Genomic DNA, 21,065 nt, shown 5'->3' with positions numbered 1-21,065 from the left:
AAACCTAATAATAGTTGTACCTCCCCAGTTAGTTGTACTTAATCTTGTTTGTAGGCCGATGCCAACCTCTACGTGCCTCTAGTGTCCGTACGCACAGAGGACTGCCAGACCGTGCGTTGATTGGAGACGCAGCATGGTCAGCTGGAAATGAAGTCAGGCGCACAACCACAGGATGACGCAGTGGCGCCCCGCTAATAATTGCCCGAGTTCCCCACCGCGCTGCCGCATACACACACACACACACACGTAAGGTCACAGGCGACATGACAAGACCATGCTAAACAGACCATGACAACAACTCCCCATAAACTACCATGTACACAACGCCACTCCTACCACGCATTGCCCATCTGTGGCGTCGCCGAACGCGCACGGCTCGGGCGCGCCATCGCCGCATTCATCTCCGCCGTGCTGCTCGGGCCGCCGGGCTGGCCGAGCTTAAGGAACGCAGGTAGTGGGCGCGGGACTGGCGGCGTAGCAGAGCCCGAGTTCGGGACTGGCATCGCCAGGCGCGCACGCTCGCGTTCGTCCGACAGCGAGAGAGACTCGAATGGACGGCGCATAGGAGTGACGCGCCGCAGAGTTGGCATGCTCGCTCCAGCAGGCGGAGGTGTCGTGTCGGCGACCGACACGACCGGCGGCACAGCGGTGTGCGTGTGGTGACGTGCTGCAGCACGTGGGGTCTGCTGCACAGCGTCCCCGTCAGCCATGTCCACGTCGCCGTCGCCGCCCGCATTGTCACGGCGGGGCGGAGGGTCGCGACGGCCGGTTCCGCCTGCGCCGCCACCAGCGGCCCCATTGGCGCCACTGTTGGCGTCCGCCGAAGGCTCAGGCTCAGAGCGTAAGCTGCACCTTTATCGTCAGCGGACCCTCCACATTAGACTCACCAGAAACGGTGCCCCTCACTCCACGCCTTGCTCTGGCATTCCTTGCTGCAGTACTTGGCCTTGCGGCAGCGGCGGCACTTGGCAAACTCGCGTGGGAACTTCTCCCAGCGTCCACACGACATGTACGCGCACTGCCGGATACCGCCCTGCGCGTCGTCCTTGCGGCACGCGTTCCGCATGATGACGCCGGCCCAGTACTGGATCTCATTGGGAATGCGGAACATGAGCGGGTCGGATGGTGAAGGGCGGAACGTGAATCTCTCCACGAGGGAGAAGATGTTGGGTGTGTCAGAGTAGTTGGGGCGCTCGGGAAGGGGGTTCTCATCGTCGTGAACCAGGTCAAAGGTGCGGTGCATCGGCCACCTGGGGTGGTGGAATGTCGCGCGAACGTGGGGGTACTTGGAGAGATATGCCAAGAGCTGCAGGGCCAATAAGATGTTGTCCTCCGAGTAGTTTGTGCCCTCTGGATTGAGCAAAAGGGACACGCCAACGTATGACGCCAGGTCCTGGAAACCCCGGGGCGCGGTATTTGCGATGATGATCTGGGCTGGTGGAGCTGGTGGAACCTGGGGCGCAAGCTCTGTAGGCTGCTGCTGCATGTCTGTGTTCGTCATGCGGGGAGTCTGGGCAGCACCTGGCTGGCCTGGCGGTGCGCCTGCCTCCATGTCGAACCGTGCTTGCTCAGCTGCCAGCACGTCCGGGTCAGGCTCGTCGTTTGCCAGGCCTGCGAGGCCATCGACAATGGCTGGCTGCGGTCCCGTCTCCTGGTTGGGGACAGCGGCCGCCGCCTCCATGGCAGCGTTCGCAGCTGCCGCGAGAGCGTTGACTTGTGCCAGGTCCGTCTCCGGCATGTGGTCAGAGACCTCGCTCTCGTCCGCTACGCGCTGCTGCTCGCGCGTGGCCAGCAGAGGTCGTCCGACCACAGTCCCGCGACGTCCCCGCATGCCCTCGACATGCTCGACCCCATGCATCAACGACTGGCCGGGGCCCGCACCAAGTTGGGCCGGCCGTGCCATCCCGGATGCAGGACGACCCGACTCTGCCGCGGCCTGAACCGCGGCGTTCGTGGCGAGACTGTTATCGGATCGAGCGCGAGGGATAGCTGGAGGCTCGTCGCCAGAGAGCGACGCCGCATTGCTGGTTGCCGCGCTAGCCGCTTCACTCACGGGTTCGGGTGACCGCCGTGGGATCTGCATGGGGAGAACAGTCAAGCGCGCACGTGGTGTTGTGGTTGACACGCTGGGTCCTGCTTCGTTGTCTGGCTCGACGTCCATTGCCATGTCCGCACCAGTGTCCGTGTCGCCACCAGCCGTGTCGGTCTCGCCACCTTCCTCGGTCTCGGCGTCGGCCATGTCCACGTCCGTGTCGATAGACGAGCCAGTCTGACCCCGCGTCGGGGCCTGAGGCGGTTGCGCATCCTGCTGCGGCTGGCGGTTCTGCAAACGGTTGGCAAGCAGGTTGACCATCAACTGTCCTAACCCTCGTGAGGGGGCGCCGGTACCAAATGGGCCTGGGGGAATGGCAAGAGGTTGAGAGGGAGCGGGAGCGGTGACCTGCGGTGGTGTTGCGTGTGCAGTTGGAGCGGGCGCATGTGATGTTGGTGGGTGGGAAGTGGCGTTTGCGGCGGCTATTGAGGGTTGAGATGGTGGCGGCGGAGCATTGTGAGATGACTGGGCGGTCGACTCCCGCGCGGAAGCCGAGGGATTGTGCGAGCTGCTCGGCCCACTATGCCGTGAGGATCCCTGGCGGCGCCGAGAACGAGCTTCGACGCCAGGTAATTGCGCACCCGAATCTAGAGCGTCGGCCGAGGCTTGGCTGCCCACCGACGAGGATAAAACTGCGATACCGTTCTTTTTGAGCCAAGACTCGAGGATCTGCGCCACGACGTCTAATGCACCTGCCTGGACGACTCGCGTGCGGATCGCCTCGTTACCCCGGATGCCAATGTTGACCACACATTGGAACGCGAGCGAGTGGCGTAACGAGATAGCTCGGTCGACATTGATGGTTCTTGCCGTGCACGGCCCATTCAGGCCCCACATGTCGGACAACGTTGGTTCGCGAGGAAGGCAGGATTCACGTAAGATGTCGAGCATGCGTTCGAGACCGCCGTCCATGGTCAAGACCTCTCGTATCCTTGGCGATGTCGACGTTAAGTACGTCAACTGGCATAGGTTGTTGAGCAGCGCCAAGGTCGAGTTGGTGTCGAGGGCTGGTGTGAGCATCATTCCAGAGGGGCCCAGAGGTGGTCACGCGGACAAGGGAACTGGGCAGGTGTGACGCGCCCCCAACGGTGCCGCGCAGATGCAGCGACTCGGATGAGTGCGGGGAGTGAGGGGAGTGAGGGAGTGAGAGGAGTGAGAGGAGTGAGAGGAGTGAGGGAGTGAGAGGGGTGAGGGAGTGAGAGGAGTGAGAGGAGGAGAGGAGTAAGGGAGTGAGGGGAGTGAGAGGAGGAGAGGAGTGAGAGAGTGAGAGAGTGAGAGGAGTGAGAGGAGCGAGGGGAGGGAAGGGAGCGAGAGAAACGCCAAGAGCGAGAGCAACGCCAAGAGCGAGAGGAGCGACACGAGTTAGGGGAGCACGACTAACGCGACAAGGGCGGCGAGCCCTCCTGGCCTGACCAGTCCGATGAACCGGACAAGAGCGGTCAAGGCAGCAGGTATACGAAGACAGCAACAAGCCCACTCACCTCGTCGGTCATACATCATCTGGGTGATGCTGATGACGGCGCGGTTCGACTGTGGCTGGGTGTAGTTTGACTCGCGCATCTTGGCTGGTCACTCCGGAGGAGGGTGGGGAGTGGATATGATATGAATATATGATAATGCCAGTTTCGAGAGTGTGATTCAGAGGATGTAGAGGATGTAGAGAAATAGTGCAAGTGAGAATGACTAAGATGTTAAGAGTTAAGAGTTACGAGGGGGCCAGACGATGGTGTTAGTGGACGGGACGATGATGTGTGTGAGTGGCTTCAGGCGGGGACGGGGCGGCGGGACACTTGACCCACCAACGGAGGCATTTCCACCCTCCACCCTCCACCCTCCAAGACTAAAACACCCTCGTTTTCACTCTGTACATGAATATCATAAACTAGATAAACTCGAAACGCGCCTCTCCACTGGCCAGCATCTTGCGCGCGTCCGTGTGTCCCACGACCCGCTCGAGACGGAGCACATCAAACCTACTGAAGAGGGTGTGTGCGCGTACGTCGGCGGGGTCAACGTCTTCGTCAACTTCACCAGCCCCGCGGGCAGCCACGAATGGCATGGCGAGGAACTCGGCGTAGAATGCCGCATGTTCAGGTAGGGAGTAGAAGACGAGCGTGCGGGCTCCACGCAGGCGGTAGCGCCTGTAGAAGTGGAAACGCTCGGTTACGATTAGGAAGGCGCGCTTGCCCTTGAAGAATTGGGTGCGGGCGCGAGAGATCTCAGAGTTGGACGAGTACTCGCTCAAGGCGGCGTAGGTCACAGTCCCGGTCTTACGGAGGTGGTTCGTCACACGCACAAAGTCAAAGTAGGAGGGTACGACAACGAGCGTCTGTGTCCGGCTGCCGGCGGCGCGGAGGAGGGCCGGGATGGTCTGGTGTGAGCTAGCTCCAGAGCTTGTCTGCTTACCTTCTTTGTGAACCACTCCAACCTCTTATCGACCTCCTCGACGCCGGCCTCAGCGCCAAGTGCCTTTTCCTCTGCGTCAAAGCGCTCAAACACTTGCCGCACGCCCGGCCGTACCCGGTCCAGCACGCCCTTGAGGCCGGCAGCGGCGTCGACGCGCACCTTGCCCGCGACGTTGTGGCACGCGTGGTGGAACAACCCACGCGTCTCAGGCATGTCGTACCGCGACAACAGCACGGTCTGACGGAGGTACTTTGCCTTCTCTTCAGCGTACCAGAGCTTGAGGCGGGTGATGTCCGTGTTGTGCGACTGCGCAGCCACCTCGCTCAGGTGCTTGAACACAAACTGGACGTGGTCCCAGTTCTGCATGGCCATGACGTCGGCCCCATCGACGACGCACACCTCAATCGAGGAGAGGTAGTCGGTGGTGCGCTCGCGCTCGGCACCCATCTTGATGGCCAGCGGGGACGCAATGATGATATCCGAGTCATTGAGCTTGGCCTCATTGGTAGGCGGCATGACAACGCGCCATGCCTTGCGCGTAATCTTGAGTGCGAAGCGGAAATTGTCGTCCGTGTTGCCGCGGAAGTTCTCGAGGTGGTCTGCTGGCCAGTCGCCGGTCGCTAGCGGGTCCTCGACGCCCTCGGGCAGCCCGAACGACTCCAGGAACGGACGCCGATTCTCGATCTGCGTACCCTCTCCAGCAAGGGGGAAGAGGTACTGCGTCACCCATCGGAGCGCGGCGGCACGTGTCGGAAGGAGGATCAGGACCTTGGGTCGGGTAAAGGATCCATCGCGAGGCTCCTCAATAACCTTGCCCTCAGCAGCGGCGTGTGCGAGCCGCTCGTTGCCGCGGACGATACGCCGACGGTTCTTGAGCACGTGGTTCATAGCGTGCGCCGCAGCCGCCGCGCGCAGCGCATCGTGCGTCCCTGCTGCAAAGGGCGCACTCTCGCTCCCGTCCGCCTCGCCGTCCATGCTGTGTGCGTACAGGTCCGAGTACGCGCCGAGATGCGAGAGGAGGGTCGAAGCAAGCGCCGGCGAAGCCTTCATCGCCTTTGCGATCGTTGGAACGAGCTTTTGTCAGCGCAGCAGTACTGCGTACTCACCCTCGCCTTGCCCTCCGCCCGCGACCCGCCAGCCGGCCGCTGCTCCACCACCCTCCCCAAACCGCTCACGCTCGCGCGCGACGTCTCCCACTGCCCCTCCTCCGCGGCTCCGACGAGGTCGACGTCGCCATACAGCAGCTTGGGCTCCGGGCCAAAGTGCGTCAGGAACGTGTCCTCGTCCTCGTCATCGCTGTCGATCTCGACCTCGGCCGTCTCCTCGTCGTCATCCACCTCGGCGTCGCCGTTCTCATCGCCATTCTCGAGCTCCTCCGCAACGGTCAACTTTGACTCTTTCTTAGAGCGCTTCTTGCCGTACGCGCTACCACTGGGCCCGACTTCGCCGCCGAAGACGACACTCCGCCTCCGCTTGGGTTGCGGCTCCGAGATGGGTGCAGGAGATCCAGATTGGCTTTGTGGTCTGCTTGTGGCGGGAGAGCGGAAACCGCCGGGGAGGTCGAGCTCGCGTGGGCGCTTAACAGCGCTGACGTTGAGGAGCGTGAGGAGTTTGACCTCTGCCGCCGATGCCATTGTTGTTGTAAGATGTCTGTGGAGTGATCGGTCTCACCACACAAATCCTTCCTCACATACCAACCGGCTCGAGCGATCAACATTTTGCTTCCGTCATTCCGTCACGTGAGCAAAAGTGGAGGTCGTCCACCTGAATCGTTTCGTTTCATGTACACTTCTCCAGAGTCGCAAGATTCTAGTAGATGGTAAAATACATTGAGAGATGATTACAGGTGGACAGGTTTCACTATTTAAGACAGGTAGTGACGGCTATTATTACAACATTCAACATTCAACATTCAACGAGTCTTCGTCACAAGCGCGATGAGCTCGGGCCACCAAACGAAGGGGAAACTCATTAACGGCCTGGTGTGAGCTGACTGAGAAGAAGGGGATAGCTCACAGGATACGCATCCCGCCGCTGAAAATGGAGGCCGATCCGGGGCCGCCGAGAGTGCGGTTGATCTGCTCGTCCGCCTCCATGACGTTTCTCGCCTCGAACGCCAGCATGTAAGCGTGCCAAGCAATGTATTCCTCGAGACGAGTTCCAGTGGGGAGATCCACCAACTCGAGAGAGGCCTTCAGCGCATTCTCTCGAGTCGTCTCGACATGAGCTTGGTAGACGACGTCGAGCGCTTCCTGAAGTTTAGCTCCCTATGTTTCCCCGTGTCCAGCTCACATGGAGGTGCTGCTGCTCACGCGACCGCATGCGCTCACGGTTATGAGCCGGGACACTTGTCACAATCTCCCCCTCTTGCACGTTGAAGCGGCGCATCGTGTACTGCAGGTCGTGTTCGTACCGGCTCTTGACAAATTGCAAGCGCACGAACAGCCCAAGGTTTGGCTCAAACATGTCCACGAGGCGGGGATGGAGGTCGTATCCGGCCTTGGTGAGGTTGGTCGGCTTAAACACGGGCTCAGGAATAACCTTTCGAAATAACTGGCCCAGAATCTTGCCACTCCGGTACGTCTTGGACTCCTCCTGGATGTGAGCATAGCGTTGTGAGTTAACGCTGACCTTGCCCATGAAGTCAGGCCACCTGTCCGGGACGAGATCGGGGTCCAGCTCGGCGGGCTGCCCGGCTCAACGTCAGTCTGATGAGTGACAGAAACTCACTCTTGGCAAAGTCCACTCTGGGTGCGTTAGCAACAGGTCAACGCGAACATGTCCTCCACTCACGCAGTCTGACGTCAGCACACATCCCCTCAAAGCCTCACGCTGTGGACCTCTGACAGTTTCAGACAGAAAGGGTGAAAGGGCGTGTAGCAGTCGGAGTTGGCGAGGTGGGCGTTGTCGACCTTGCCAAGGATATCGTTCTGCGTGAGCTTATGCAAAGCCGGGTGAAGCGCACCATGATGTAGTTGATGAAGTTCTGGGGTGAGCTGTGCGTTCTAAGGCACGAAAGCTCACTTCGTTAACGTGCTCCTGAGTGACTTGGTCGACGCGAATCGGGGGCGGGGGGGTGTAGTTCATTGGCTTGAACTCCTTGAGCGGCTGGACGAAGCGCTGGTCCCAGATGAGGGTGTAGTCTGGAGTCAGCGTCACAGGCCGCCAGGAGGGCCCACCGTCGCCATCCAGGTCACCACCGCCGAGCATGCTGGGAAGCGGAAGTGCACCCTTAGTGCTGAAGACCACCACGTTGGTGAGATGACGGAGTTTGGGGCGGTCGACAGCCATGGCTCGGCGCACATCACCAGGGTGGAGCGCTGGCGCGCGGCAAACTAGAACCTCCCCTGTAACGACAATAGGCTCGCTGTCATAGTCCACCTGATACTGGCAGAAGACTTCGCCTTCGGCGAGGCAGGCCACCTCGTCGCAGATGCCTAACATCAGTGTAGATCATACGAGACCCACCCATTAGGAACACGCCGCCGTCGATCTTGAGGCGGTTACGCCACTTGAGGTCCTGGAGCGCTCGGCCCTTGATGAGGCGACAGAGGTCGAGGACGAAGGGGTTGGCGTTGAAACCGCACTGGAGGAGCGTAGAAATTGGGAACTCGCGACAGCTACCCAGTAAGACCAGGTCATCGACCGTCAGAGTGCCTGCCTTGATGCGGTCCTCAAACCCCTGCAGTTTCTCAAGCGCGCGGTCGAAGAGCTCAAGGAATAGCTCCTGGGGCACCCCGTTCGCCTCCATGATCATGATGAACTGGCGGTTCAGGAAGGCGGGCTGGTAGTGGGTTGCCTGCAGTGAGCTTCCCAAGGCTCAGCAGCTCACGCGAATGACATTCAGCTTGACCTGGTCGCTGTTAAACTTGACTTGTGACTTGCGTAAGAGCACCTCGTTTGATTCAGCCAGTTCTGGCCAGCAAGCGAGCATGCCTTTAGCGCCACTGCTGTTAGCTAACCAATACAAATTCAAGAGCTCACCCCAAGCGGAACTGGATCGCGGACGGGCGGCACTGGATAGTCTTGTTGGGTCTAAGAGCCTCGGCCGCCTTCCACATCACCTCGGTACCGGCAACGGAACAACCGTCGGTGAAACAGTGACCATTGATCTCGACGTCCTCACGCTTTCCAATCTTGATAACAAGATCGATTTGGCGACTCGTGCTAAAGGGCTGGTAGTTAGGGGTTGTCTGGCTGCGAGGCGGAGGCTCACCAAACCCATGCGGGCCGCATACTTGGCAACGACCGTCTCCTTCACGGTACCGATCCAGCGGAAGAGCTCGGTGCGGTCGATCGCAGCCGGGTTGAAGAACCAGATCGAGTGGTCCCTAGGGTAAGCAGAGATGGTGGTCCTCTCCTACTTCTGTTGGGAGCCAGAGGAAGCAATGGGGAAGAAGAGCTTGCCCCCAACCCGGATACCCTTGTTTAGAGCGCGCCGGATACGAGCCATTAGACCAACACCCGGCATGACCTGGTCGGCGTCCTTTGCGTAGTCGAGGATCTGTATCAACTGATTTCGGAAGCTCAGCTCACATGGATGCGGTCACCTTCGTCGGCGAACTGGACGCGGATGATATCGTCGAGATGGTCAGCATACTTGCGGGTGACGGTGTTGCTGGCCTCCTGTTGAGGAGGGCCGATGAGCATGCGCGTGGGTGTGATCTGGATGGTGCGGATCAACGCAACGTGCTTGATGTCCTTGGTGTGTGGTACGGACTTGAACGTGCGGAGCCGCTTTTGTAGCGTCGTCTTGATGTCATAAATTCGTTCTTCGGTGAACAGGCTCTCGAGGACACGGAGCTTGGCGTCGCGCGAGTAGGGGAGGGTGGCAGTGTCGAGGGACTCGAGGAGATCGGGCCAGTCCTGGGGACGGAGGATGCCCGTGCCTATCAGTCCCTCGGCGAGGGTGCGCACCTCAAAGTCCAAGTCGGACAGGTCGGGTGGGTTCCACTCGTCGAACGAGTTGGGCTCGACGGTGGCTGGGTAACGTGCGTTGGAGATGATGTGGAGATCTGGTATACGGCGTATCATGAGCTGGGCGGCCTTGGTGCGGTTGAACTCGATCTCGTCCATCTCGAACACCCACTGGTATGCGTTCCAGTGTAGAGGCTAGCGTCAGTGCCACTCAGAGTCGCCACGAACGTATGCTGCGCTTCCATTGTTGATGGGATGGATGGGGTATCCGTGCGCTTCTTGCTGCAGGTTAGTGCATTCGTCGCTGCTACTCACAATGTCGCTTTTGAAGAAGTCGAATTGGGTTGCTCGCCGGCGGTGGAGCTTGCCTTTAGTCTCCGTCTCCATCTCGAAGCGGCAAAAGTAACGCGGCGGGCGGCGAAAAGACACCATCACACGGACCTCGCGGAGGTTCGAGTCAATCTTTTTAGACCAGACGTACATGCCGCCCGCCGTGATATCAGAAAGGGGCAACTCGATATCGAGAGGATCGAGGGCCCGAGGAAGGTCGTCATGGACGTCAAATGTAGCTTTGGCGACGAGGAGCTTGCGGCTGAAATCAAACGAGACAAAAGACAATGGGAGAGCCTTTCCCCTCCTCTTCCCCGGCTTGCCTGGAGGAGCACGTTCCTTCTGGAGGCACGGACTGCTGAGGAACTGTTGTCAGCTGGGGAAGAGTTACATAGCGCAGGCGCATGGGTGGTCTCATTCTTGTGATTCTTGTGAGTGAGCACGGTCACTGACGTACCTGCGTAAAAGTGTCACCGGTCATCGACCCCATCATCATATGCTTTGGTGTGATGAGCCAGAGGTCGAGGCCACGTGAGCTGTGCCTCTTCTTGCCGCCGAGGAGGCTGTCGATCGTGTCGAGGATGCACTGATCTTGCTCTCTGGGTCTGTTGGGGACTGGGGGGACCTGGTCTCTGAGCGAGGTGAGGGAGGGAGACGTCGGACCGAGTGACTCGTCGAGACTGGTAGGAAGCATGTTAGGTAAGATAGGGGGAAGGTAGGGAGGGAGGGAGGGAGGGAGGGAGGGAGGGAGGGAGGGAGGGAGGGAGGGAGGGAGGGAGGGAGGGAGGGAGGGAGGGAGGGAGGGAGGGAGTGAGGGGGTGAGAGGTCAGAGGTCAGACTTCAGAGGTGAGGAGAAGAGAGGGAAACCAAAATGGGCGCAAGCGAGGAAGGTGACAATGTGTGTGTCCGTGTGCCGGCGGTTGACGAGTCGACGAGGACCGAGCTTGTCAGGCTACGCCCAAGTGTCAGAGTGACAGTGACATGAGCGGTACGCTAGCTCTCCTATGTCCAAGCCGAGTGCCCAAGCGTTCAAGTCATCATGTCTCTTCTTCCTGCGTGCTGTCATACACTTGGTACTAGCCTCAGTTCATAAGACTGCTCTATTCTTGCGTGCTGAAAGCAGTGTCTTTGCCGCTCATGCCCCTCACTTGATCAGTTTGGCAACTGGCGATGCAACAATCCTTGCACAGGCGCGAGTTAGAATGGCTGGGTAGTATTATTGTACATCAGAAGGAGTATCATGGTGTCATGGTATCAGTCGTCGGTCCGTGCCTCTTTAGAGGTTGATGGATCTTGGATCTTTGCGGTCCTGGAGGTGCTTGACCGAATAATCCAGAGAGGGGGGGGGGGTAGGGCAAATGGAAGCGAGTAGTGAATACTCAATACTCTCGGTCTGATCCTCGTCTTCCCAATCATCCTATTCAGGTTTCAATTCGGACCTGAAACGCGTCTTCAAACTATTCCCACGCCAATGCCACTATAATCATCACACTGTAATTGAATCAATTATAAAACCCTTTGCCGCCGGCTCCAAACGATCCAAACTCGCAGCAAGATCAAGACCCCTAAAACTCAATCCAGGCGGGTTATGCGGTTATGAATTATGAGGTTATGCCTAAGCACCCCCCCATACGGTATCATTTTCATCGCACAGGGTGCAGGGATCGCACAAAAACCGCCCTTCCTCAATTCCTCAGTCGCGATCAGTCGCGCATCGCAATCGTAACCTCAACACAGGGTTTCAGGGCAAATGGGGGAACACTTTACATCCCTTGACGACGAGCAGCAAACTGCTCTCCTAACCTGCCACTAACAGTAACTGTACCAACCTCTGCCTCTTAACCTCGAGAGAGATATACTGAGCTGCGAGCCGCTCTTCCTTGACGTTGTACTCATCTGCTCACCATGATAGCACCACTGGCAATCGCCGCCCTCGCCATCGCTCCCCTAGCCACTGCTGCTCCAGCAGCAGGATGGTCCCTCTCGGGTTGCGTCGCTGATACCGGATCAACTACCCTCCTCGACACGCTGGCATACCAGGGCCCTCTCAACTCTGCTGCTCACTGCACAAAGCTCTGTGCTGATAACCAGTACACCTACGCGGGGACGAAGAGTGAGTCGCTGTCTGCGTTTTCTCTCAGTCTCTACATTTCTTGGATATATACCTGAATACTAATACTAACGCCAGATGGCGACCAGTGCTACTGCGCACGTCAACTGGCCTCGTTCGACTCCTCTGATCAATGCACCACCCCATGCCCTGCTGCTGCCGACGAGTTCTGCGGTGGTCCCGCCGCCATCATGCTTTACCGCCCTGACGCCGCGGCGTCTGCCGGTGGTTCCGGTGCCGTGGGCGCCGTGCCAACCTCTGTTGCTTCCTCCGTTGCCTCCGCGTCAACCTCCGCCCCGCCCGCCCCAACCGCCACCAACTCAAACATCGTGACTACCCAAGCCCCCGTCCCCTCCTCAAGTGCAACCAAGTACGTGTGGGCTCACCACATGGTCGGAAACACGGAATTCTACAAGGCCGACAACTGGACTGCCGACGTGACTTTGGCCAAGAACAGCGGGATCGATGGTTTCGCCTTAAACATGGGCGCGACAGCATACCAGCCCCAAAACGTAGAGTGGGCTTATACAGCAGCCCAGCAAGTCGGCGGGTTCAAGATGTTCTTCTCTTTCGACATGACTTCTTTCCCATGCATGAACGCGTCGGACGTAACCACCATCGCCCAGCTGGCCGCCAAATACGTCTCCCATCCCGCTCAGGCCATGTACGGAGGCAAGGCCCTCGTCTCCACCTTTTCTGGCGAGACGTGTACTTTTGGTCAAGCTTCCGTCTCAGCAGGCTGGGACGCGGTACGCAAAGCCATCGGATCCGAAATCTACTTTATGCCCGCGACGTTTATGACGACGGCCCAAGTCACGGATGGGACATGGTACGACGGCCAGATTCACTGGGACGCTGCGTGGCCGCAGGGCGCCGACCCTCTCACCACCCGGAATGACACTGATTGGATTTCAGCCCTAGGTACAAAGGGGTACATGCCGCCAGTGTCCCCGTTCTTCTTCACCTATTATGGCAAGGACAGCTGGGACAAGAACTGGATTTACCGGTCCGACGATTGGCTGCTTGCGACGCGGTTCGAACAGGTCATCGGCATGCGGGACAAGGTGGATATGCTGGAGTTGCTGAGCTGGAATGGTGAGTTGAGCGAGTTGCGTGGTGGATGCAACGAGGTCGAGCGCGTTGCGAGTGGTGGATGCAACGAGGTCCAGCGACGAAACGGCTGACCCCAAGACTTTGGTGAATCGCACTACCTCTGCCCCCTCCCCGACGCCGCCTCCCAACCCAACTCGACGTGGACGACCAACATGCCGCACACCCCCCTCCTCTCTCTCGTCAAGCACTACTCGACCATCTTCAAGACCGGCACGCCACCCACCGACGAGGGACTGTGGCTATGGACGCGCCCGCACCCCAAGGATGCTGTTCCCAGCAACCCGACCCTCGCCAAACCCGCTCGCGCCGAAGACACCGACGACAACCTGTACGTCGTCGCGTTCCTGACGCAACCTGCGAATGTGCGGATCTGGAGCGGCACATCGGAGACGTCCGGGCAGGTGGAGGCCGGGTTGATGAAGCTCAAGGTGGCGAGCGCGACCGGTGTCTTTGGGGCCGAGGTCACTAGGGATAACAAGACTGTTTTGTCGTACAGCTCAGAGGGCCAATTGGAGTATACCGACAAACCGGTCGATTACAACTTCAACTACTTTGTTGCTGAGGGGTGAGTACTTTTACGGCCAATGATTGTATCTGGTGCCCAGCTGACACCAGCGCCAAGGGCAATCAGAAGGACTCGCGCGCGGGCCGCATCGATGTCGGCCTCAGTGTCGTCGTCGGCGCCATGGTCGTCGCCATGCTCTTCTAGACCGACTCGCCGACTAGCCCGATGTAACTTGAACAATGTACATTGCTTGATCCTGTGAGGCGATCAACTGCCGCAAGTTGTCCGTAAGACCAGGCCAAGCTGCAACAGTCCAGATGATGAAGGCTGGGGCACCACTGATTTTTCCAGGGATGTGGCGTCCGGCTTCAGGCTTCAACGACAGAAGGGCCGATTATGGTGGCCAAGTCATCTTCAGTGCCGGTCGACCTAGGACTGATGTTACAAGCCGCTGGCCAAGCGAGGATCGGCTCATCAGACACTCGTCAAAGACATCAGCGCCAGCCCATCAGCCCCTCCGCATCACACACCCCTCACGATCCACTATCTCATCTCACACTCTACAGGACTGCGTTCCATATAACGAGTCGCGGACTATTTGACATTGCTGCTCGGCACTGCTCGGTATCCAGCTTACAGGTTGGCCGACACACTCGTGACGGGCCAGGTGCTGCTGTCAGCGGGTTCCTTGGGGCATGACTCAGGCCGGACAAACGCTCCGACAACTGCACAACTTGCCCAACTGGCACGCCATCGCTGGGCTCGGTCGGACAACCCGGCCCGCTCGGCCCGGCTTCCACCCAACATAACCCTGTACCTGTACTTACTAGGTGCCCTCGTCCGTGCGCTTGTAGCCGTACTTCATCGAGAACGCGAGCGAGTCCTTGGGTCCACGCGCGCCGAACGGGTACGGCTCGGGCGTAGGCTTCTCGTTGTCGATGTAGTGAAGGATCGGGGTGAAGATCTTCCACGACTGCTCGAGCTCGTCGTCACGGACAAAGTTGGAACGGTCGCCCTTGAATGCATCGAGGATGAGCGCCTCGTACGCCTGAGGCACCTCGACATCAGTGAAACGGTCCTTGTAGGTAAGATCGAGTTCGGTGGGGATAGCCTTGGTAATAAGACCTGGCAGCTTCGAGTTCAGTTTGATGTACACGGCCTCGTCGGGCTGGATGCGGAACACGAGCTCGTTGCGCGCAATGTCGGTGAAAATACCCGAGGTGACGTCCTTGAACTGGACGCGGACCTCGACCTTGCTCTCGTTAAGTGCCTTGCCGGCCTTCATGATGAACGGCACGCCCTCCCAGCGGGGGTTGTTGATATAGAGGCACAGAGCGGCGTAGGTCGGGCAGTTCGAGCCCTTGGGCACAGTCGGGTCGTCGAGGTACCCAGGCTCGCCGTTGCCAGCGACGTACTGGCCGAGGTACAGGTCCTCCTTCTTGATGGGAGGGATCGACCGGAGCACCTTGACCTTCTCGTCACGGAGGTCCTCAGCCGCGAACGACACGGGACGCTCCATGGCCAGGATCGAAAGAACCTGCATGAGGTCTGGGGTTAGTCATGCGTCGATGGACGGGAGATCAAGACGGGCGCCACACACATGGGCGCCACACACACTTCGACTGTGCCGCATGCGGGCGCTCGCACACGGCCTCCATGCCGATAGCACTCAAGACCCTTGCCCTCCGTCACGCGTACTCACGGTTCTGACAGACATCGCGGATGATGCCAAACTCGTCAAAGTAGCCTCCACGGCCCTGGGTGCCGAACGACTCCTTGAACGTGATCTGGACGTTGGACACCGCGAACTTGTTAAGCACAGCGTCGAGGACAATGTTGCCGAAGCGAAGCACGAGTAAGTTCTTGACCATCTCCTTGCCCAGGTAGTGGTCAATACGGTAGGTCTCGTCCTCGTTCCACTCGGCCTTGAGCGCCGACATCATCTCACGACACGACTCAAGGTCCTTGCCAAACGGCTTCTCGACAATGATGCGGTTACCGCCGTTCTTCGAGTAGTTGTTCTTGCGGACACCAGCAGCGACATCGGTGAACGCCGAAGGTGGGAGAGCCATGTAGAAGACACGGTTGGCCTTCTCGCTAGGTCCGCGTCTGCCCTCCAAGTCAAGGAGGTGGGCCTCCAACTCCTGGTAGCCAGAGTCATTGTCGTAGGGCCCCGAGATGTAGGTAAGGGCCTTCTTGAAGCCCTCGAGCCGCTCATCAAAGTCGTCAACGCTGTCGTCCTTCTTGATGTAGCTGGTCACGCGCTTGTGGAACTCTTCCTCGGTCATCTTGGTGCGAGCGTAGCCGACAATGTGCACGTCCTTGGGAAGGTGACCCTGGCGGTAGAGGGTGAAGAGGGCCGGGAACGTCTTCTTCTTGGCCAGGTCGCCAGAGGCGCCAAAGACGACGACGATGGTCTCGTTCTTGAAGGCCTCGCCGAGGGCCTCGAGGGAGGGGATGGAGCCGCGCTTGGCGCGCGAGGGCCGAGGAGAGGTGGAAGTCATGGTAGTGTGTGGTTAACTGCAATGCCAGAGTCAGCGACTTGGACGATGCAATATAGACTTGGGGGGAAGAAGAAGGAATAAGGGATGTGTGGTGTGAGTCGCCGTGCGGGGCTGCGGATGGGTGGCTAGTGTAGCCGAGGCCGGACCGGGTCCATGATGCAAGTCATCCAAAGCCGTGGCAAGCCCCGTTGCGATTAAAGGGGTGGAATGTTTAAACTGTGGCTAGGCCAGATCGGAGGCGAGCTGCCCGCCTAGCCGTTGTTGGTGAGGCTTGCAGCTTGCAGGGACGTACCTCGAACTGAAGGATCGTGAAGCAATCAGACAATCACAACGACGGCGTCGGTGTAGAAGAAGAGTAGTGCGAATAGAGGGAAGAGTAAGAGAAAGAGAAAGAGTGAAGAGTCGACAGTTTGAGATTCCGAGGTGGGTTTGTGAATGGATAAGTAGTGGATGCAGGGGGTTGGGAGATGGGATATGGGATATCGAGATCAGGAGTGTGATGCCAGGATACAAGTTGGAATGGGGGATATGATCGGGGCCGGGCGTGCGCGTTGTGACCAATCCAAACAAGCTACGTCAGCGCCTGCGGCAATGGACTCGACAATGTCTAGGCAGAGAACAACACTAGCCAGCGAGTTCGGATGCTCAGGCGCACACCGACCAAACACCGAAGGGCTCGATGCCTTGCATGCAATCTGCTCAGACCGCCTCGCTCAACTTTGTGGAGTTCTGGAGCTGCACATCTCGGCGTGTTCGCCATGGATCCATGCATCCTTGCCAGGTGCTCCCCATAGATCGGCGGATGGCCGGTCCAATCAGCCGATTGAGTGCGCCATCGGCTGTAGTCCCAGTTGGCACCTGCCGACAAGGTCAAGGACAACTCACGCTTGGTTGAGGGACGATGCTTAGTCGTCTTTTGTATACAGTGAGAGTAATGTGAGATGTGTGATAGTGTGATAGCCTATGCGTTAGGAGGAGTTATGTTAGTGTGGCCGAGGTCAGGTCAATGATCCGCTACGTGTCATAGGCCTCATCATAAGATAGGGAAGGAAGGTGGCATCTTGTGAGCTTGTGACTGCCGTACCGGAGCTCGTGTGTTGACTCTCAGTTATCGCTGCTCATAGTCGCTGGATTGCTCTGGACACAGATGCCGGTAGAACTGGTACGAGACCTTCTAGACCTTCTAAACCTGTCATCACCTTTCATTACCGCTGGCTCTTGCGGCCCGAACACTGACTCATGTACGAGCGGACATTGTCACCCCGCCCTTCCGCCCGCCCGCCTCGGCTCATTACCTCACACCGCACGCAATCAATCCTCACCAAAACCTATTCGGACTCGCTTTCGATCATCCGAGCCACCTGGATTATTCGTGTCATTAGTTATTCCGGTATCACTTTCTTGAGTCGCGTTTCAGGTCCAGGACACTGCCCAGTCGGTACCCTTCTGTGATTGGCCAAGTCACATGAGATGTCGCGTGGCTTGGACCCTTTTGGGTGACCAGCCATCCCTGGCCCTGCCATTTACTTTGCTTTTGCTGCACGAGCCACCCAACCAACCCTTCCAACAACACTCCTTGTCATCCTCTCCATCCTCTCTATCTCTTTCTCCTTCCCCCCTCCTCATCACTCTCATCTGTGAGAGTATCGTCACCTGTCTTTCGCTTGCATCCGGCCGGCCGGATTCCTAAACAACAATCAACATGTCAGGCGTGCAGGCCACTCCTGGCAAGCGCGGCACCAAGCGTACTCTGTGAGAACAACCCACATGCTCCATCCGCGCTGACACCAGTCCCGCCTCTCCGTCCTCTTTACCACCCACACCGCGGACTGTCCGTCGGAAACGCGACGATGATGACGACACTCCCAGGCCACTCGCCAAACGCCGACACGTGGGCCGCTCAAACCTCCCCGAACACCTGCAGACCCTGCTGACGTTGCACCACGCCTTTAATATCGCTCTCTCGCTCCACCTCGCACAGCATCCCCCAGTCCTTCCCCCTCACTCTGCTAGCGCTACCCGCGTCGAGGTGCCGAATGTGACGACGTTCCTCGCCCTCCGAGATGTCGTGGAACGCACGGCTGGCCGGCGCTTTGGGAAGGAGGAGCTCGCCCGCCTCGCCTGGCTGTGGACGTGGGACGGCGAGTCTCTCCCCGCTGAGGATAAGGAGGATGACAATCCGTTCCTTGTCAAACCGGCTGTAGAGTCGGTGTGTGGATTGAGTTACCTCATCACTGTGACGCGCACATTGGATCCTTCCGGTCGTCGCGTACACACGCACGGGGTTGGCCTCGAGCTCGAGCTCCAGGCTGGCGAGACCCGACAGCTCCTCTTCGGCGGAGCAGTGGGTGGCCTTGGCACGCAAGGTCAGGGCGGTGGTATGCGTCTCATGGGCCGCTGGAACGCGGGCGCCGACCTGCGCCAGGACGAGGTGCAGCGGCGTCTCGAGCGTTGGGTCGAGCTCAACGGCGGAGAGGTGAGTTGTGCTAAGCTGGTGTAAAACTGACGCCAGGTGAAACCGCTCGAGCCTGTGCACCTCCCAACGCCGACAACACGTGACTCGGGCCGCTCGTCCATCCCACCCATCCCTCTCCTGCCTCTTCCCAAGCTCCCAGCTGCATCCTCCGGCAACCTGTTCGCGTCGCCCTCCGGCTCGTCTGACCCAGGTCTGACTACGTCACCCAAGAAGCCAACCCGGCTCTCGGACCCCTTCGAGATCAAGGAGAAGACGACTACCGGCACCCCGGACCAGCGGAAGAAGGCCCTCTTTGCACGGATCAAGGCGCGCTCAGCCAAGCCTACACTAAGTGAATCTCTCGTAGCCGGCTCGAGTGTCCTCCACCGGCCCGGCAGTGACGATTTAAAACGCCGCGCAACCCTCTCCCGCCTCGAAAGCATTGCCGAAGGCGTATGGATGATGTTCTCAGCACCACCCCCAGGTTCGGGCAGCGGCACCCCCCGTGCGCGCCGCCGCACCCTCCCCCTCTCGGAAGTGGCTGAGACAATTGTCCAGAGCTCGAAGAACCCCATCTCGATCGCTGAAGCCGAAGCATCACTCCATCTCCTCGTCGAACTGTGCCCGTTCTTCCTTGGCTCTAAGCGGGTTGGGCGGCACGACTGGCTCGAACTCAAAGCGGAGGTGCAGGTTTCTCCACTGCAGATTCCCCAGGGGGGACCGGCGAGTCCGGGGCGTGTGCGTCGGACTGGGGGCTTGCGGGAGGTGCGGGAGCGGATTCGGCGCGAGCTGGGCGAGGCATAAGCGAGGCGTAGAGAATTGCCCGAGGTAGAACCAGAGTCAGAAGTTCAGGTCGGCGCGCCAGAGAACGCCGTATCTTGTAGCATTAAACAGTCGTACCATGCATTTTAGTCACATGTTTTCCAGAGTTAGGAGGAGAGAGGGAGGGAGGGTGGTGAAGAGGCGGAGGAGAGTGAGGAAGCTGACCTACCGTGCGCCCCAGCAGACCAGACCTGTTCACTCAACAGAAATACATGACACTACAGGCTCAATAATCATCATCCGCCTCACTCGAGTCATCTCCATCCCCTCCGCCTCCCGGAGCCACAGGCGGCGCAGTCGTCGGAACAGTCTTCTTTCCTTTCCCACTGGACGCCACGCTGCCCTCTCTCCAAGTCGGCGCGCTGGCTGCCCCGCTCTTCTCTGGCGAATACGGCGATGCACTCTTAGCACTTGTCGGCGGCCGTCCCAGCCTTGACGGAGGGTGTGGTGCGCGCGTAGACGGCGGCGCGGAACCACTGTGGCCCTGGGCCAGGCGCGCTTTCTTGAGTGCTGCCTTTGAGGGCGACGACGCACGTTTGCTGTTTCCGTTCAGGAGTTCTGGCGTCAGTTCTGGCTGGAATTCAACTAGTTTGAATGACCCGATTCAACCTGCTGAATGACGATTCAACCAGTCGAATTAACCGCCCACACTCACTCTTCCGCTTGCCACTTAGAGACTCAGTATCGCTATCGTCGCCCGTCAAGTACGGCGACGGACTGGCACGTCCATCCGCTCCGAGTCTCGCCTTTGCGGCGGCCATGCGGCTCGCGCCGCGTCGTGTGCTCCCCGAATAACCGAGGCAGGAGGCGAGGTGCGGCGCGTACCGGTTCGAGGTGACCTGGTGTCAGACCGAGCTACACGGCATGAGATGGCTGCAGATTCATTTCGAGCTTCCTCAGCCCAGCTCCTCCCCAGTCTGGTTGGCCGCGCGAGCCTATCAGTTCGCCGCGAGCACTCACACTTCTCCCGCAAACCAAGCAGTCAAAGAACGCGTTGCCCGATGAATCAATCCGCCCGCTCCCGCTGCCAATCCCCGTACCTCCGCCTGTCCCCTTCTCCGGGCCGACAGTGTATCCTCCCGGACGGACGGTTATGCCCCTTGCTGGACTGCCTTCGCGCGAGCCGACGGCCGAGGATGCGCCGCTGGCAAGCGCGATCGGGACATGCGCGCGGCATCTGAGGTCAGCGCGGAACGTATTTGCGTTCTAGCAACGCGGTCACCCGCTTCAACCCTTCTCATCCCTGCTCCTACCCTCCTCTCCTCGTCCTAACCATCCAATAGCTCTCCGCTCTTCGTTCTTCGCTCTTCGCAACATCCCATTGTCCCCCCCTCGCCACGTCCCCTCCAGCTTGCCCTCCCCCTCCCCCTCCCCCTCCCCCTCCCCCTCCCAACCCCCGTCTCCCCCATCCCACTCAAACCCCCTGCTCCCCTCGGCTCCACCCCCATCCCCACCCCCACTCACCGCGTCCCGCACGTCGCACACACGGCCTGCCCGCGCTTCACTTCCCGGTGCGCAGCAATCGTCGTAGTCAACACCTGGTCCGCGAGGAGGTCTGCGAAGATGGCCTCGGCCTTGTGTCAGCCCATCTCGGCAAAGACCTACGAGTGCCCGTATCTCTGGATCGCCCGGCATCCTCCTCTATAGCTTTATTATTGTCGATGAATAGTGTTACCGCCATCACGCTCACACAGGGCTTGTGCGATTGCCGACATGCGGAGATGGACGCCTCTCCGGTTTATATCACGTGACTATCTCGTGGCATGACGGATGAAGTTGAGAATTTCTAAATCCGAGCTCAACTCACCAAC

General features: G+C 59.2%; 7 protein-coding genes across 7 annotated transcripts; 2 read left to right on the top strand and 5 right to left on the bottom strand.

Annotated features, from left to right (window-relative positions):
• Nucleotides 1-332: 332 nt before the first annotated feature.
• On the bottom strand, nt 333-3,652 carry samB (uncharacterized protein; the record flags this gene model as incomplete). Its single annotated transcript, XM_060599710.1, has 3 exons — nt 333-852; nt 888-3,099; nt 3,574-3,652. 3 exons carry the CDS (start codon nt 3,650-3,652, stop codon nt 333-335), a joined length of 2,811 nt encoding a protein of 936 aa, XP_060456377.1.
• Nucleotides 3,653-3,974: 322 nt separating this feature from the next.
• On the bottom strand, nt 3,975-6,132 carry UTP25 (uncharacterized protein; the record flags this gene model as incomplete). Its single annotated transcript, XM_060599709.1, has 3 exons — nt 3,975-4,463; nt 4,499-5,572; nt 5,605-6,132. 3 exons carry the CDS (start codon nt 6,130-6,132, stop codon nt 3,975-3,977), a joined length of 2,091 nt encoding a protein of 696 aa, XP_060456376.1.
• Nucleotides 6,133-6,410: 278 nt separating this feature from the next.
• On the bottom strand, nt 6,411-10,439 carry CcaverHIS019_0311800 (uncharacterized protein; the record flags this gene model as incomplete). The annotated part of the gene is made up of 19 exons (XM_060599708.1): nt 6,411-6,477; nt 6,515-6,750; nt 6,791-7,093; nt 7,130-7,194; nt 7,229-7,245; nt 7,292-7,296; nt 7,330-7,428; nt 7,464-7,484; nt 7,523-7,641; nt 7,678-7,935; nt 7,967-8,297; nt 8,331-8,445; nt 8,483-8,673; nt 8,715-8,829; nt 8,863-9,002; nt 9,035-9,610; nt 9,644-9,697; nt 9,731-10,111; nt 10,203-10,439. 19 exons carry the CDS (start codon nt 10,437-10,439, stop codon nt 6,411-6,413), a joined length of 3,330 nt encoding a protein of 1,109 aa, XP_060456375.1.
• Nucleotides 10,440-11,650: 1,211 nt separating this feature from the next.
• CcaverHIS019_0311790 (uncharacterized protein) lies at nt 11,651-13,677 on the top strand (the record flags this gene model as incomplete). Its single annotated transcript, XM_060599707.1, has 4 exons — nt 11,651-11,858; nt 11,934-12,950; nt 13,047-13,533; nt 13,584-13,677. 4 exons carry the CDS (start codon nt 11,651-11,653, stop codon nt 13,675-13,677), a joined length of 1,806 nt encoding a protein of 601 aa, XP_060456374.1.
• Nucleotides 13,678-14,106: 429 nt separating this feature from the next.
• ZWF1 (uncharacterized protein) lies at nt 14,107-15,977 on the bottom strand (the record flags this gene model as incomplete). The annotated part of the gene is made up of 3 exons (XM_060599706.1): nt 14,107-14,143; nt 14,301-15,021; nt 15,176-15,977. The coding sequence occupies 3 exons, from the start codon at nt 15,975-15,977 to the stop codon at nt 14,107-14,109; spliced, it is 1,560 nt and encodes a 519-aa protein (XP_060456373.1).
• Nucleotides 15,978-17,679: 1,702 nt separating this feature from the next.
• On the top strand, nt 17,680-19,236 carry CcaverHIS019_0311770 (uncharacterized protein; the record flags this gene model as incomplete). The annotated part of the gene is made up of 3 exons (XM_060599705.1): nt 17,680-17,729; nt 17,769-18,453; nt 18,490-19,236. 3 exons carry the CDS (start codon nt 17,680-17,682, stop codon nt 19,234-19,236), a joined length of 1,482 nt encoding a protein of 493 aa, XP_060456372.1.
• Nucleotides 19,237-19,658: 422 nt separating this feature from the next.
• Nucleotides 19,659-20,889, bottom strand: CcaverHIS019_0311760 (uncharacterized protein; the record flags this gene model as incomplete). The annotated part of the gene is made up of 6 exons (XM_060599704.1): nt 19,659-19,738; nt 19,789-19,812; nt 19,910-20,093; nt 20,215-20,431; nt 20,719-20,828; nt 20,860-20,889. The coding sequence occupies 6 exons, from the start codon at nt 20,887-20,889 to the stop codon at nt 19,659-19,661; spliced, it is 645 nt and encodes a 214-aa protein (XP_060456371.1).
• Between the last annotated feature and the right edge of the window lie 176 nt (nt 20,890-21,065).

Source organism: Cutaneotrichosporon cavernicola, assembly GCF_030864355.1.
Source record: "Cutaneotrichosporon cavernicola HIS019 DNA, chromosome: 3".
NCBI classification, from domain to species: domain Eukaryota; kingdom Fungi; phylum Basidiomycota; class Tremellomycetes; order Trichosporonales; family Trichosporonaceae; genus Cutaneotrichosporon; species Cutaneotrichosporon cavernicola.
Note: the sequence above shows the minus strand (reverse complement) of the source record. Positions and strands in the feature narration are given on the sequence as shown.